Genomic DNA, 16661 nt, shown 5'->3' on the forward strand with positions numbered 1-16661 from the left:
TGCTCAAACCACTGAGCTATCCTTCCCACAAAAGTATGTGGGGATACAGTCATACCCCGAGATACACCCGTTCGAGTAATGAGAATTTGACTTTACAAGGAGTTTCACTTAATACGCCTACTTCAGCTTACGAGGCATTTCTTCGCATTTAGGAGGACTGATTTGGAGGCTGGCAGCTCTGGTAGGCAAGCACTGAGGGGGTGGAGTGAGCCGCATCAGTCTTGATGAAGAGACCGTGCAGGGGGGTGGTGGCGCCCAGTGAGAGGGCGTCAGTCTGGTGTGGGGAGGTAGACTTGTCTGAGTCCTGGCAGTAGATCATGCTGCTCTGCGAGACGTGGATGCTGGGTGTGCAGCCCATCCTGGCCCCGCTGCTACCGCTCACCCCCTGGGCAGCTAGGGGGCCGCCACTGCCTGCCCTGCGCAGCTGTGCCTTGGGCGCCGCTCACCATCTGCGTCGCTCCCTCCCATTTAGCGCCTGGCTCGCCTGTGGCTGCCACCTCAGCTGCCACCGGTGGGGCCTCTCTGCCGCACAGCCCCACACGAGTGAGGCATTGCTCCTCACCAGCTGGGGGCCCCCTGTGCCTGCCTAGCTCCCCGCACAGCCAGCCCCTGGCAGCTCCCCCTCCATGCTTAACCTAAGTTGCGCTCAGGCCAGGCTGCCTCCACGTGCCCTGCTCTGCCCTGTCCGCCCCCTTGCACTGGATTTAGTGGGATTTGCTGGTGTTGTAGCATAAATGGGTATAAATTTTGGGGCTCAGGAATGCATGAAATTTTTTCCCATTGAAATTAATGGTAATTACATTTTTGACTTATGAGAATTTGCCCTAAGAGGGGTTTTTCAGGAACAAATTACCCTCGTAAGGCTGGGGAAGACTGTATACCTATCTCATAGAACTGGAAGGGACCTTGAACAGTCATCGAGTCCAGTGCCCTGCACTGGCAGTAAGGCCTATCACCATGCCAGACAGATTTTTATTTTTCATCTATTTGTCCCAGATCCCTAAATGGCGCCCTCAAGGATTGAACTCCCAATCCTGGGTTTAGCAGGCTAATGCTTAAACCTATCTGCAATTGTATGTAGCAATAGAAGGCCCCCCACCCCGAATTATCCCAAAAGCTGGGGATCAGCATGTTGGTGGCTTTGTGTTGACTATTCACGCCTGTGTAGTTTTCAACTTCAGAATTTAATGGTGGAATTTTCAAAAGCATTCAACATTAGCCTTCTCTGCTAGTACTTCCATTGCCTTCAATGAGAAGAGTTGGGGCAACCCCAACCTCTGTTGACGATCCTATTCTGATTCTGAAACCCCTGTGCAATGAGGAAGGGTTTTAGAACTGAGCCTTTAATGGTTCCAATGGTGTCCAAGAGAAATATAGTGAATCACCACAGACCCCCCGCCAAACAGGTGCCACCCCCCCAGACAGGCGCTGACCTCTCTTCCCTCCAAGCTAGACATCCTCCTCCCTGGGACTCCTTGAGATTACTCATTTGAAGCTGTGCCATGTGAGCCGCCCGGGGCTGAAGCCACACGATGGCTGGAGCCCACCGGGGCCAGACGAGCTGCCTCCACGTGCTTGTCCCTCCGTGTGGTGGAGTGTGTGTAGAGGGTGGCTGGAGGGGCAGCCCGTATGTGCAGCTCTCCTGAGCCGTGTTTCACCACACTGCATCGTGGTGAACAGGAAGCATTCTGGACACCACGGCTTTAACCACTCTCCTCTGGCCTCTGTTTCTCTGCCTGTAAAATGGGGTACCTTACCAGAGTTTTTGTGACGATAAACATCTGTAAAGCGGCTTGAAGTTGTAGAATACTCATGCAATTGTTATCATTTGGATTCTTTTGCGGCAGGGCTGACAGCCACTGCGGGCTCTGGGACAAGGTGGGAGGGAGACCCAACTCTGCACCCTTGGGAGGCAGGGCCAAGGGCAGAAGAGGAGGAGTCTAGCGTCTTCAGCCCTCAGTGCTGCCTGGGCCACAGTGCTGGCCCCCCAACTCCCTCAGAGCCACACACAGTGGTGCAGCAGCACTTCTGTGCACGGCGACTGTCCCCTTCAGCCCCCGCATCTGTGGGCCTGTCCTTTTATAATGTTACTGCAGGGAGAGTTTCAGTGTTTCTGTTTTGAAAGTATCTATTGAAGTTGCTTGAGCTTGGTGCTGGAAAACCAAATTGCTTATCTATAAATACACATGTACACTTTTTATTTGAAGATGTTGTTGTAATCAAACGTCAATGCCCCCTTTTCGTCATAGAAAAAAAATTCCAGAACTAGTAACAAGTTGTTAGTTTTGACTGTGTTTATTCAAATCAAGTGGAAGCAGATCTCTAGCAGCAGCTTGTGTGGTAATCAAAGGCCACAATCTCTCACGAACCAGACTGGAAATCCACCATTTAACTATGTTAAAGGACAGACAACGTCAAGTTAAAGTGACTGTGATTGTGATGATATCCAGATAATATTTGACAAATATTTTCCTGCTTCTGATTAAAATAAGTATAATTACCTTGTAAAACATATGCGAAATTCAGGTAGTTGAATTTAGCATGTAGATAGTAAACAGATGGTAACTTTCTTTAGTCTCTGCATATTAGTATTTATAAATTTTAGGTTATTTTAGACACAATATATTTGAAATCAATCCTTTTCTCCCCAGGTGTTTTTGAATTACATGCTAAGGCTACGTCTACACTAGCAAGTTTTTTCGAAAAATCCGGGACTCTTTTGAAAATTCCCACAGAAAGTCTATACACAAAGGCTACATCTACATTAGCATTCCTCTTTTAAAAGAAGTGTGCAAGTGAATGAAATCAAAAGTGCAAATGAGGTACAGATTTACCTATCTGGCACCTTATTTGCATATTCTTTTTCGAAAGAGTTTCTTTTGAAAGAAGAAAAGTAGTGTAGATGGAGCTACTAATCCCCATTTTAGAAAGAATCCTGCTTTTATATATGTGTGTGTGTGTGTGTGTGTGTGTATATGTATTTTAAGAAGTGTTCTTTCGAAGATGGGGATTACTTTCAAAAGAGCCGCGTTTACACGACTTTTCCTCTTTAGAAAGAATATGCAAATGGGGTGCCAGATATGTAAATCTGTGCCTCATTTGCATTTTTAATTTCCTTAATTTGCATGCCTCTTTTGAAAGAGGAATGCTAGTGTAGACATAACCAATGTGTTCTTTCAATATTAAATTGGAAGAATGCGGCACTTTTTCTGGAGGCCCTCTTCTGCTCCTGGATGAGGAAAAGCACCTTTTTCTGAAATATTCTTTCAGAAGAAAATGTGTGTAGATGCCCCAGCGCCTCCCCCCGCCTTTTTTTTTTTTTTGAAAGAGCAGTCTTCCATGCCATGGGATTTTTCAATCTGCAGCATTTCCTGGCCTGCTCTTTCAAAAGAGTAGCAGGGTATGGCCTCTGTTTATCGAAATAGTGGATTGATTTTTCCATCCTCTTTGTTGTGTGTGATTGCGATCCAAGTGTCTGCGATTGAAAGACTGTGAATGTTTGTTAGCTTTGTCTATGGATATGTCTACACAGCAAAGTTATTTTGAAATAACTTTCCTAGTGTCTACACAATGCAACTGCTATTTTGAAATAATTTTATTATTTATTTTGAAAGAGCGAAATCTCATTGCACAAGGAATAGCACCTATTTTGAAATAACTATTTCAAAATAGGGACTGTTTAGACAGGGGATAGAGCCTTTTTCAAAATAAGCCATAATGTATTCAATGGCTCTATTTCAAAATAGGCTGTATTGTGTGTAGAAAATTTTCGGGAAGAAGGGGCCTCCGGAAGGAGGACTTCCTTCTGGAAGCGCTTCCCCCCCGGGCCACGCTTCTACACGGCGTTTTGGAATCCGGCAGAACAGTCTTGCGGACTCCAAATCATGTGACGTCACGCTAATGAGGCACAGGGAATTTGCATCCGTGCCTCATTAACATCTTTCGCTCCCTGTATTAGCATGCCACTTCCAAAGGAAGTGGCATGTATAGAAACGGCTCATGTCTTTAGTGATGCAGAATAATGGTCATGTCATGCTGCTTTTATATGTTACTATAAACATCAAATAGTCACCTGCACCTGTAGTATAGTTTTCAGTACTGTGAGCTGAAGACCTGATTGAAACTCCATTGAAGAAATGAAAAATCTGCAACGGGTTTTACCTCGAATGCGAAATCTTCCATATTTTATTGTGCAAGGAAGTGCTGAAAGCCACTTTGCTTATGACATCTAAAATGAAACTGAACAGCATTTCGGTAAATATAAATTAAGAAACATTGCTGTATTGACCAAGGAATGGATTCGGTGGAATAATAGTATTTTTGCATCTTGTTATTTTGTGTCCTTGTTGGTTATTTTTTTTTTGGGCCATGTATACACATAGGTACTTTGATTTATCAGAAGTTTTGTGATGAAAAGAGCTTTCTTGGGACCTGACAGTGCAAATGTTTAAAGGCTGTAGCACGCTGTTACACAGCTGTTGATAATAGAGGTTCCCCTCACCAGTAATTACCTTTCAAACAGAAACTGAATTTTTGTTACAGAGCTTAAATGTTACAGTATCACTTTTCCTGTATGCTTTTATGTACAAAACCTTAAGTACTAACCTTGTCCAAGATGTGTTACATAGAAGGGAATGTAATTTTATACCATCATTATGTAGATAAAGTCAATTCATTTTGTTTTCAGTCATTTTAGATTTGTATATATCAAGTTTCGGGGTGATGAGGTATGTGCTTTTCCAAAAAAACCAAACCAAACCAAGAAACACTAATTTTGTTTTACTAACAAATATTTGCCTGTCTCCTGCTCACTAATAGTCCTGCTCTTTTAAGGGGTTTAATCTTACTTGAGTTTAATTCTTTAAAGGTTTATTTGAAATCGAAGGGGGTTGGTAACTGGTTTGTACTATATTAAAAATGACAGCCTAGCCAATTTGGATGCAATTGGCCACATTTTCTAACCCATGCTGTGAATGAAAATCAGAACAGTTGGAGCTTAACCTCTGTTTGAGCAGGTGGACTATTACAGTTCAATCTTCCTTATCTGGACTTCTCTCTCTCATACTTCCTTAGCAGTGTCGTATATTTGTAGGGAAGAGTCTTATAAAGTAGATGATCATATGTTTCCATTATAATTCATTGTCTGTTTTCACTGTCACCACATGGATCCAGTGGAGATTAAGGAAATTAATTAATGATTAGTAAAATCCCAATGAAATAGGCTCTAGTCTACTGGATAAGGATATAACAAAATGTGTTACTTTAAAAAAAGGTGAGTTTATGAAAAGGAAAGCAGCAACACAATTTAGGCTGTGTCTACATGACAAAAATAACTTTGACGTTGCTTACTTCGAAGTACAACTTTGAAGTTGAGCGTCTACACACACACTACTTCGAAGTTAAACTTCAAAGTAGAGCACTACTCCATGGAAATGGAATAAGGACTTTGAAGTTAGGTTCCCTCCTTCAATGTTAACTTTGAAGTTAGGGAAAAAAATGTGTGTAGACTCTCTGCTGGCTACTTTGATGTCGTGCCTAACTTTGAAGTTAACTTCAAAGTTAGTTCCTAGTGTAGACGTACCCTTACAGAGTTGAGCTGTGAATAGAACTTATGAGAAAAGTTCTCTTCCCTTTTCCAAGTTGAAAATTTCAACTTTTCACAAAGGAAATGAAAAACAGAGATTTTTTACCAGACACTTCCCTTCCCTGCTGGCCAAAACAATTAAAAAAAAAAAAAAGTTTTTGTATGTTTAATTTTTCAACAACACTTTGAGGCTTTCTGTGGAAAGCAGATACTTTCAGTGAGTCGGAAAAAAATCAGTTTTCCATAAAAAAGTTATTGACCAGCCCTCAGATTTTCAAAAAAATCCACCTAAACATAACAGCAAATACTTCCACTACCTCCTCTCCTTCTTACTTTGTTAGACTAAACTGTCTCTCCAAGGACATGATTTCTTATGGTAGGCTTCTTCAAACTTCCTATATTGGGTAGGAAATACTGTGGCTTACAGATGAAACAATTCTTAAGTGGTAGTTAAGGTATTTTTTCAAACTCTCCTTCAGATCAAAGGCTGGTTCTGGTCTGCACATGTGAACAAGTTATCCACCCTACAAATGAGTAAACATTGCCTCCTAGTGAAGGATAAATACTGGTCAGAATTTAAAAGGAAGAGGGGGGGACAAAACAGCATGGTCTCAGAGGTGGGTGGATGGATGGGAGTGCCCTGCTTTAGCTTTTTTCCAAATTCTCCAACTACCGGTATCAGCAAAAAAGAGTTTTAGTTTAAAGGGCCTTGAGAAACAGCAGTTTGTTTTAAAAGTTTATTACTTTTTTCATGTTTAAATGATTAGACTTATCCTGTGCAATATTGACTGACTGCATTTTGTGTGTTATGATTCTGTTCTTGATAATGTTTTGCTCTGTTAATTAGGCACACTTTGATTAAATGTTGTTAGTTTCTTCTTATTTCATAAACAAACAAAGAAAATGCAAAACGTAGTATCTTGTATAACTCCTGATGCTAAACATCCCGAGTCGAGTCCTGCCAATCTGGCATGTGAACTTGCCAAGGGATTCTAATGCCCTGATTGTGTTTGTCTTTGAGGTTGGAGTTGGAGAGCTATGCTATTTGAGGCTTCTGCTTGACAGATTGGTGGTGGAGCTTACTTGTTTTCTGAGAATGACATGCTCAGCCTCTGCAGGCAGGAGGAGGAGAGGTGCCAGCATGGCATGATGGTAGCAGGTAGGCAAAGAGATGTGGAGACAAACAAGAGGCAGAAAGGAATCTGAGGAGCAAATCTAAGCCTGCTGTAGGTTCAGGATCAGATGACATGAAGGTATGAAAAAGTGTAAGGGATGAACCAGAGGGAAAATAAAATGTAAGCTCCAGTCCTCTGCATATGTCTCTCCTCTTTTCATGATTTGGGCATTACTGCCGTCATTATTACAGACGTAGTACTGGAAGGCTGTTGCACATGCAAGGAAACTTTGGCCAGCAGAGCTGTGTGGTAGTAGATCCATTGCTCACAATGTCACCATTCCAGATAGTTGCTCCTATATTCCTCTTCCATGGTCCAGCAAGGGCTTCTGACGTCCCCAGCTGTCACCTAAGGACTGCAGGGTTTGGCTTTAAATGATTACAATAATAGTCATTTCACAATGAAACAAGTGCAGTGCGTTGTGCTGTGTAGTCTAGCCAATGTATTTAGGAATGTAATAGTCTACTAGTTTATTTTGTGCTGTTCTTGTGACTCAGGCTACATCTACACTAGCTCGAAAAATCAACCCGCTCAGTGTCCATCTTCCAGGGTTCAATTTCACACATCTGGTAGGGACACATGAAATCAACTTCTCGGGTTGCAGTCAACCCCCGTACTCCTTGCAAGACTCAAGGAATAAGGGAGGTCGACGGGAGAAACTCCTGGTGACCTTCCCCAGCAGGGACGGGCAACTTAGCCGAGTGCAGATAGGTCAATTCCAGCTACGCAGTTGCCGTAGGTAGAATTCTGTATCTGCAGTCAACTTACTTTGCCTAGTGCAGACATAGCCTGAGTTATCATGCGCCTATGCGGATCATCACACAACTGATGAGGGTCATGAGAAGTAAAAATGGTAGAAGATACAGTGAAACTACCTGTAGGGTCATATTGGGAAAATACATTCTGACAAATTCTTTACTAACTTAAAGAACAACAAGAAGTCCTGTGGCACCTTATAGACTAACAGATATTTTGGAGCATAAGCTTTCGTGGGCAAAGACCCACTTCATCAGATGCATTTACTAACTTAGATACTCACAGGTCTCAGGCAACTTTCTTTCTTTCTTTCACTCAGATCCAGAAAACGATTTTTGAAGATGTTTGGTTATTTTTACTGCTCAGTTAAATGGCCTACTTTGGTGTTCCACTACATCAGATAGCTTGTGTACCTCTTAGGACTCAAATATTGCATTATCAATATTATTTCACACATTCTAGCCCTGTTACCATACTCAGCCGTGTCTGAGCAGAATAGAGTAGTTAGAGTTCTTCCCTTTTTTGTGGCCACTACTTGAGAAATCAGAGGGTATTTAGAATGTATGGCTTTCAAAGAATTAAGCTAGAAAAGTTCAAATTCACCCGTTACATGAAGCCACTATTGCAGCGATGGGCAACCAAGACTAGCGAATGGACTGCATGAGTGGCCCTCCTTTGCCTCAGTGGACTGCATGATTGGCAGTTATGGGAAATTTGCAGCTTGCAGCCCATTGTAGTTCCACCTGTAGCCTGTGCACCCTCCTACTCCATTCCTCCATGCCTCTTTCTCTCTGGGGCACGGGAGCCTCATACTTCCCATGCCTCCCTCCACTCCATCCCTCTGCAGCTGATTCATGGCATTTAAGCTCGAGGAAGGAGGAGGAAGAATGGGGTCAGAGTGCAAATCAGCAGATTCAGGGCACTCTGAAAGTGCTGGGGGTGATAGAATAGGACATGTGGAGCTCCAGTGCCCCACCCAATGAGAGGCACATGGGGGGAGGCAGGACAGAGAGGCTACGTCTACACTAGCCTTTTCCTTTAAGAAGGGGCATGGTAACGCGCGAGTTGGGAAGATGCTAATGAGGCACCATCATGAATATGCAGTGCCTCAGTAGCATAATGGCGACCACGCATTATTCAAAAGCGCCGCTTTCGGAACACTCGCTACTCGTGTAGACGGACCTTTTGAAAGGACCCTCTGGGCTTTGAAAGGCCCTTCTTCCCATTTGGTTTTAGACAGAAGGGGCTTTCGAAGTCTGAGGGGTCCTTTCAAAAAGCCCCCATCTACACAGGCGGCGTTTTCGAATTGCATGTGGCCACCATTATGCTAATGAGGCACTGCATATTCATAGTAGTGCCTCATTAGCATCTTCCCAACTCACTCATTGCCATTCCCCTTCTGAAAGGTAGGGGCTAGTGTAGATGCAGCCAGATTGTCCACCACTGCATTGTTGCATCTGGGATTTAAAAGCAGTTTTCCTTGTACATTTGTGCCTTGATGATAGTAACTTTCTGTGCCTTTTTGGCTATGTCTAGACTCGGACACAATGTCGAAGTAGCCTATTTTGAAGTAAGGACATTGAAATAGGCTACTTCGACCTGTATCGTCCACACGTCCTCCAGGGCTGGTGCCGTCGACGTTCCATGTCGAAGTAGCAATGGGGAACATCGAAAGGAGCCGCCCTGGAAGGAAATGTGGAGCGTCCGCACACACAAGCGCTCCCCGTCGAAATAAGGGGCCAGCAAAGCCCGAAGCTGCTCCCTTAAAGTGCCCCTCCCAGACACGCTTGCCCTGCACAGCACAAGATCCACAGAGCCGACAACCAGTTGCAGACCTTGTGCATGCAGCATGGACCCACAGCTGCAACAGCAGCTCCCAGAAGCCCTGGGCTAAGGGCTGCTGCACACGGTGACCATAGAGCCCTGGAGGGGCTGGACAGAGCGTCTCTCAACCCCTCAGCTGATGGCCACCATGGAGGATACCACTATTTCGACGTAGGGGGACGCGGATCGTCTACACATGCCCTACTTGGATGTTGAACGTCGAAGTAGGGCGCTATTCTCATCTTCGGATGGGAATAGCGATTTCAACGTCTCGCCGCTTAACGTTGATTTGAACGTCGAAATAGCACACGGAGCGTGTAGATGCGATGTGTGCTATTTCAACGTTGTGCTGGCTACTTTGAAGTAGCCGGCTAGTGTAGACGTAGCCCTAGTGTCATGAATATTACCGTCACCCTGGAAAAGCTTTATACCTGCTCCAGAAACAGTTAGCTAAGACAGCATTGCTGAGAAAAATAAGCACAGTGGTGGCAATCAAACGTTCACATTCTAGTTCCACTGATTTATGTGACAAGTCACTTAAACATCCGTGCCTTAATTTCCTTGCCTGTAAATTGAGACTAATTCCTGCCTTACAGAAATGATATGAGAATTGATTTGTTAATATGTGTAAAGCTGTTGGAAAATGTAATGTGCTACAAAAATACCATTTAGCAGATATGTAGCTTGGGGATGGGAACTGTGCGAACAGTTGTGGGTAGGGTGACTATCTGGTCCGTATTGGGCGGGACAGTCCCATATTTGGGATGCCAAAAAAGGCATCACTACTAATTTTTTAAAAGGGACTAATTGTCCTGTATTTAGGCCCTTGGGGGTGGGGGCAGGAGTGCCGCAACTGCTGTTTTCTGGGGGCTCCAGGTGGAGAGTGCCCACGGCTAACGCTTTCCCGTGGCTTGGTGCAGCTGGGAGGAGCCGCGCCCCGCCCCCCGATATCTCCCTGTCCCGTATTTGGGACAGGAAGATATGGTCACCCTAACTGTGGATCTTGAATCTATGCAGACTATTGTTTTGTGGTTTGGCTGAGAAGTTGTGAACCCATGGGAGAGAGAAATGAATGGGCGAGCAGCTGCCCATGCTATAAGCAAACTAGGTAGCTGTCTAGGCTCTCAGTTTCTGCCTGAAATGCCAGTAGTGTCTGGCCAAACCTAAATGCCACTGTGAGCTCATGAATGGGCAAGGAGATTTTTTTCTGTGTCACACATCTGGCATTTTTTCCCTGCAGAACTACTGTTTTTAGTAGCCCTCTTACCTCTAAGACAGTAATTTCACCAACTGGCCAGTTTTTAATAAGAATAGTTTGCATTTCTATATCATTCCCCATCTGAGGATCTCAAAGCAGTTTGCAAATGGTAAGGTATTCTTACACGAGGTAGAGTTTTTGCTCTGGATCACACAAGAAGTCAGATGGAGGTGGAGTCTGGAGAGCTGCGCTCTAAACGCATTGGTTTATTCACAAGACTGCCCATTTCTAAATATAAAATCTCTGCACGACATGGCTCTCTGTGTCGCCACAGTTCTTTTTCTTCCAATCAGCCTCCAGTATTACAGTCACGCTTCTCTGAATTTGTCTAATTGCTAGTTATACCAAAAAGCAAATGTTTGGCTCACTGCATCAATAATGAGTGAGTAAAAAAAAAAAAAACCACCCTTTTTGCACAAATGATTACTTCACCCAATCCATTCCATTCCCTCTGCTCCTACCAGTAGAAGGCCAGTCTGGTTAGGCATGAGCCTATTTAAATTAGAAAACAAGTTTTTCAGGGATACTTTGTGCTGTCTTTTGGAGAGGGTTGTTCCACCCCTGCCAGGTCCTACTTGGTGGTCCTGCCAATCCTTACGAAGTTTTAAAAAAAAAATGTTGCTCAAGGCTCCAGCAGTTCTATATGCCCAGCACACAGCTGGACAGCTGGCAGGCTGGGGCAAAGCAAGAACTAATGCTTAACGAGGCATGGATCACTAAAACATGAAGGGATAGTAGTGGCAGTGTGCTAATTGTTAACATTCCACAGCTACAAGGCCCCCGTCCCCACCCTTTTTTAAGTGTAAACAACCATACGCAATACAAAGTTGAGCAGTAGAGGATCTGTGTAGAAAGCAGTAGGATTTGTATCCAGACAAAGCAAAAAGAGAATTGCCTAGACTGAGTTTTGCTACACTTCCTCCCGAAGTCTGCAAATGAAACACAGTCGTTTCTCTGGCAGACATGCCTGAGAGCAGACCGTACAGTACGGATACCACAGTAGCTTGCATTTTGGGCTACGTTATTGTGTACAGATCCATGCATGGATATTTCAGGGTACAAGCAGAGCTCACACCTACATCAGATTTTTTAAATGGGATGGCTATGTGCATCTAAACTGTGACAGCTTTCCACAACTGCCTGGCTGACACATTGCCTGCACCCCAGCCTGGTATTGCTTTCAGGTAGCTGCAAAAATAAGTGAGGAGGTGTCACTGTGCCTTGGGAGAGCAGACGGGAGTGAGCACTGTAGCTGGATGGCTTACCCTGGTGATGGGGAGCAGATGGGTGTTTGAGAACATACACTGTTCCAGCTGCAGTGAAGTGCAAGAACCTACAAGCTGGTGTGTGTGGGTGCGTGTGCAGGCGTGTGGGTGCGTGTGCGTGCGTCCATGTGTGCGTGCACATGGAGCACGCACACACATTTGGCAGGGGGTCTCCTTTACTATGCAGATATGCCATTTGTTATTTTAAAGGGCATCATTAATGTTGGTAAGGTTTCATTCACAAATTAAAACGTGGTGGGGAGTGGGAGAACATGGACTTCGGCACTTTGGTTATGGCTTGACGTTCCTGGTGCATCTATGGCCAAAAAAAAAAATCAAGCAGATAGGAACACTTCTGTCTATGTGCCTTTTTTATATACATCATCAAGAAGCAACGGAGACACAATCCTGATTTGTTGTTCATCTTTCAAATGTATGAAGGAGCAACAGTTAAAACTTTGCTTTTATCTGGCCCTTTGCTATTTTCTGGGCAAGAGTATTTAGTTGTTTGAGTCCCATTAATGGTCAATTACCCCAGAAGATCCTGTGACTCCATGGAAAAGCAGTCCCTTTTGGCTTTAGATTGGTGTGAGTGCATCTGTTTACACTCTGGCACCAATATGGTACTCTGACAATCTGAACTCTCCTTGATGTTTGCCTCAAAGAGCTCCTATCTGGTCAGTCTTAAGAGTAAGTTTGGTAATGGGTTTTTGACAGCTCCTTATCAACCTGAAGTTTATGGAGCATTTTACATTAGTACCACTGAGCCGTTAGTGCAGTTGGAAGCCACACAGTCTGATACACACACTTCACAGCTTTGTCTGTTTCCAGTGGCTTTATGTAAATTGGCTGAATGAGCAGGCAGGCCCACATACCTCCCTGAATGTGTGGTGATTTACTGCCGTTATCTGCTACCTTTTACAGTTCTGTGGCACCGCTGGTTAATGTCGCGGCTCTGGCAGTTATCTTGTTTCAGGTCTCTGGCGTGGAATCTGAATCTGACTTTGCTCCTGGTTTGAAGAGAACATTGCGTCTTTGCTGCAGTCTTTTTTTCTTTTGCTTTTTTCCCTGTTGTGCGGCTGATGCTGACTACCCTGTCCTAGATGGAATGAGCTGGGACTGGCGTGTGATAGTGCGTGGTCACGCTAGCATTCCCCTTTACTTGTTATAAAATGCTCTTAGAGATTCCCCTTGGCTCCTCAAGGGCTGGCTTTAATGACTTTGCTATGAAGCGTCTTTTATACTCTCCCCTTCTAAAGTACCATTTAATTTTCAGTGCCAAAACACGCTATGACATTGATGAAGCGTCATAAAAATAACCGGGGATTCACAGGTTAGAGAAGTTAGAGATTTGGACTGGAGGGGCCAAGAAGCAGGCCTGGAGCCTCATATGGCTCTTTGAGAAGCCACGTTTCAATGCCCTGGGTGCTAATATTTCCCCATTAGACTCTGACAAAGGCTCGCATCCCCCTGTCTGATCTGACTTGTTTTTGTCTCTTTTGATAAGTGCTGTTGATACTGGGCCATTTCCACCTTGCTGAATAGACCTTATCCGCTCTGGCCCTCCTTCTTACTGGGACTCCACTCTTTAAATACGCCTCTGAAACCACCCTCCCAGTCATGCATGTGATGAAGCAGGTCTTTGCCCACGAAAGCTTATGCTCCAAAATATCTGTTAGTCTATAAGGTGCCGCAAGACTTCTTGTTGTGCTGGGAATGTTTACTGCCACTCTGAACATGCACCCCATTGCTTGGTGGGAGAAGTGCAGGGTGGCAGTGGCGGTGGTGGCTCCGTTGAGTTGCTGGCATTGAGTTTGAGCACAGTGGGGTTGGGGGTGCCTGGCTCTGGGAGTGTAAGAGGGCGTTGAGATCTATCAATCTATCACTCTATCAATCTATAAATCATACATGGCTCTTTCCACTCCATCCAAGGCTCCTAGTTCCTACGAGGTTGGCTACCCCAGGTTAGGGTATCATCTCAGAGAGTGGAACACAGACTAGACAATATGTTGCAGAGGGAATGGCAAGGAGCCACTGGCCAACTAGCACTGGGGAGGGCTGAGTCAGTTGCATATTTATTTAGCGGACTTTAAGAACAAAACAACCGAGGACCTCAATAGGCTCCTGAATAGTCAGGGAACTATGACCCATCTGAAAAAACACTTTGGGCCAATATCTAGTATCGGAACAACGTGCGGTGTTCCCATTGATGATGTCAGTGGGGGACGGACATGCGCGCGCGTGGGCAGAATTTGGTCCTTTAACCATTTGCTTGGCTTTAGTTTGTAAAATGAGATTATCATACATCTCGAAGGGCTAGACTGTGGCATTGCTTCATGTCCTGCACATAGGACAGCACCTGGAAGGAAGGGTGCCTCATGATGACAACAATGCTATTTGCAAAATCAGGTTGTCTGAGTGTAAGAATGACAGCGCCAGACCCTGGATGATTTATTGTGGGGACCTGATGATGCAGTCTTTATTAAGGTTAAAGTCCCATTGATATTACTGGGCATTTTGCCTCTGTGAACACTGGAGAATCTGGTCCCTAATGGGAAACTCGGAGTGTCTTGCTACTGCAGAATCATAAAGCTGATGAGTTCAACTTCAATCAGTAACTTTTAGATATGAAACTGACACATTTTAAGTAGTAAGGTGAATTGTCTGGATTCCATAAGTGACCAGGGAATATGCTTTATAGTCAGTATTTAACACAGTTTCAGACGCAGACGTGGAAATGGGGAGGGCAGAAGGGAGTGGAATGAGTAGTACTGTTATGGAAACTCTGCTAAGTGTCCAGTGCTGGTGGCTCTAGTGGAGTCAGGGAAATCCTGGGATGGTTCAGAGAAGAAGGAGAAAGACTATGCAGCAAAACCCTCTTACAGTGAGAATGGGTCAAACTTGTATGGCATTCAAAGCTTTGTTTAGTGTAAGAAATGTGTGGGGAAGGTGATCTCAGAGGTATATGCCAATCCTCTGCAGTCTGTCATTAGTTCAAAGTATAAGCAATGCGTATGCAGCATCCTTTATCTTGGCTCAAGCTTTGCTTCCATTATTTTCTTAGGTGGAACTTGCAGAAATTTGCACCAAGAGTGAACGCTACATTGGTACGGAGGGAGGAGGCATGGATCAGTCAATATCATTCCTTGCAGAAGAAGGAACTGTATGTGACTTTTTTGCATAAACTACTGACACATTACAACTGTACACATTAAAGACCTAGGAAGTGAAATTTCTAAGCAAAACAGTACAGGCACCGGTCATGCTCAAGTGAAGACAGGAGACTATAAATGAGCCTCATTGTATAAGAAATGCCACTGTTCAACACCGGAGTGGCATGTAGGACTAAGGAGATGAGATGGAAATAGGTGAAGGGAGAAAAGAAGAGCTGTATGGGAAAAGACGAGAGATGAGAAATATACTCCATGTTGGTCAGCTGATGTGCGAGTGAACTTGGAGTAATTATTCCTACATTTATGAAGTCTGAATGTCTAGTATTCCCTGTGATGATTATCACAAGAATTCTTTATTGGAACATCTAGTGACAGATCAGTTCTAATAAAGCTTTCAGATTCAATTGTATACCCAATGGGGAATTATAAAATACTTTTCAAACTTTGATTTCTTAAAATGCCAGTGTTTGATTACCATGTAGAAGATATCTTTCTTAGACATGAGAAGCACATGAATTGGCACTGCTGTATGTGGCTTGCTGAGCAATACACAAGTTCTGCAAAAATATCCTCTATAGTGGCATCTACCTATTATCTAAGAAGGTGTGTGTGGCTTTGGGTCAGATGTAAAACTCACAAAAAATATGTTTGTTGAAATGAATGCAGCCATTCATGAGAAACCTTTACATTGGACATCCATTGTAAAATGTTTGCAATTTCACTTGGTGACTTCATCTCTCCACAGCATGCAATATTGGCTTAGCTCCATATCATAGCATTTTCTCTTATTTGCCACTTGTATGCAAATGTGCTCATCCTTTGAAGATACTGAATATAAGTCCACCATGAATGCATTCCGAACACTCCAGTGTTGCCACTATTCTGGGCTACTTCCAATCTACACAACAGCTTATACTTTTGGTAGCACTGTGTGCAGCTGCACCAGTGCTGAAGCAAGTTACTCATTTTCCTGACATACACAATCCTCTGGGCTTTGTCTAAGTGGGAATATTTTATATGGCTCAGAAGTGGTAGGGGTTGTCCTGCTCAGAATGCAGTGAGCAGAGTGAGAGGCCATTTAAAGGAAAGCAAATCTCTCCCTTGATGCTTGCAAAGGATTCCATAATCCCAATAGACTAAGACAGTGGTGGGGACTCAAAATACATGGCTTGGAAGCAGATTGGCATGTGACCACCTGTTTAGCGCCGTAGCTATTCATGGAAGTATGCAGTAAACGAAGAGTGCCAAAGCCAGTTGTGGGTTCCTGCCCTACAGCACTGCAGTCTGCTGTGAGCAGATCCCTGAGAAGGTATGCAATAGTGAAAAGTAAGAGCTAGGCGTGCATTTCATCTCCTCATGACATCCCAGGAACGATTTAGTTACTGGAATTTATAGCCTAGGGGTTCACCCAAAGGGCACAAAATGCTATATCCATATTATATCTCACCACAAGCTTATGAGGCCAGAAAATATTTTATTCTAGTCCCATTACTGGGAAAATGTGGTAATAATCGACTGAGTGAAGCAGAACCCTAAATTTGGTGGAATTTCTCTGTTTCTGTCTGTGAGGCAATTACTTTTGAATCCATAGCCAAGCGATTCCAAAATTTCAGGGTATGGTCTAGC

General features: G+C 44.0%; 1 protein-coding gene across 5 annotated transcripts in view; it reads left to right on the top strand.

Moving 5' to 3' along the window:
* Positions 1-16661, top strand: part of GALK2 (galactokinase 2) — a 99164-nt gene that overhangs the window by 41627 nt on the left and 40876 nt on the right. For all 5 annotated transcript variants that reach the window (XM_075007230.1, XM_075007231.1, XM_075007228.1 and 2 more), the window contains one exon: positions 14927-15025. In XM_075007230.1, the coding sequence (XP_074863331.1) occupies positions 14927-15025 (99 nt within the window). The remainder of the gene's footprint in view (positions 1-14926; positions 15026-16661) is intronic.

The sequence above is a fragment of the Carettochelys insculpta genome, chromosome 12, assembly GCF_033958435.1.
Source record: "Carettochelys insculpta isolate YL-2023 chromosome 12, ASM3395843v1, whole genome shotgun sequence".
Taxonomy (NCBI): Eukaryota; Metazoa; Chordata; order Testudines; family Carettochelyidae; genus Carettochelys; species Carettochelys insculpta.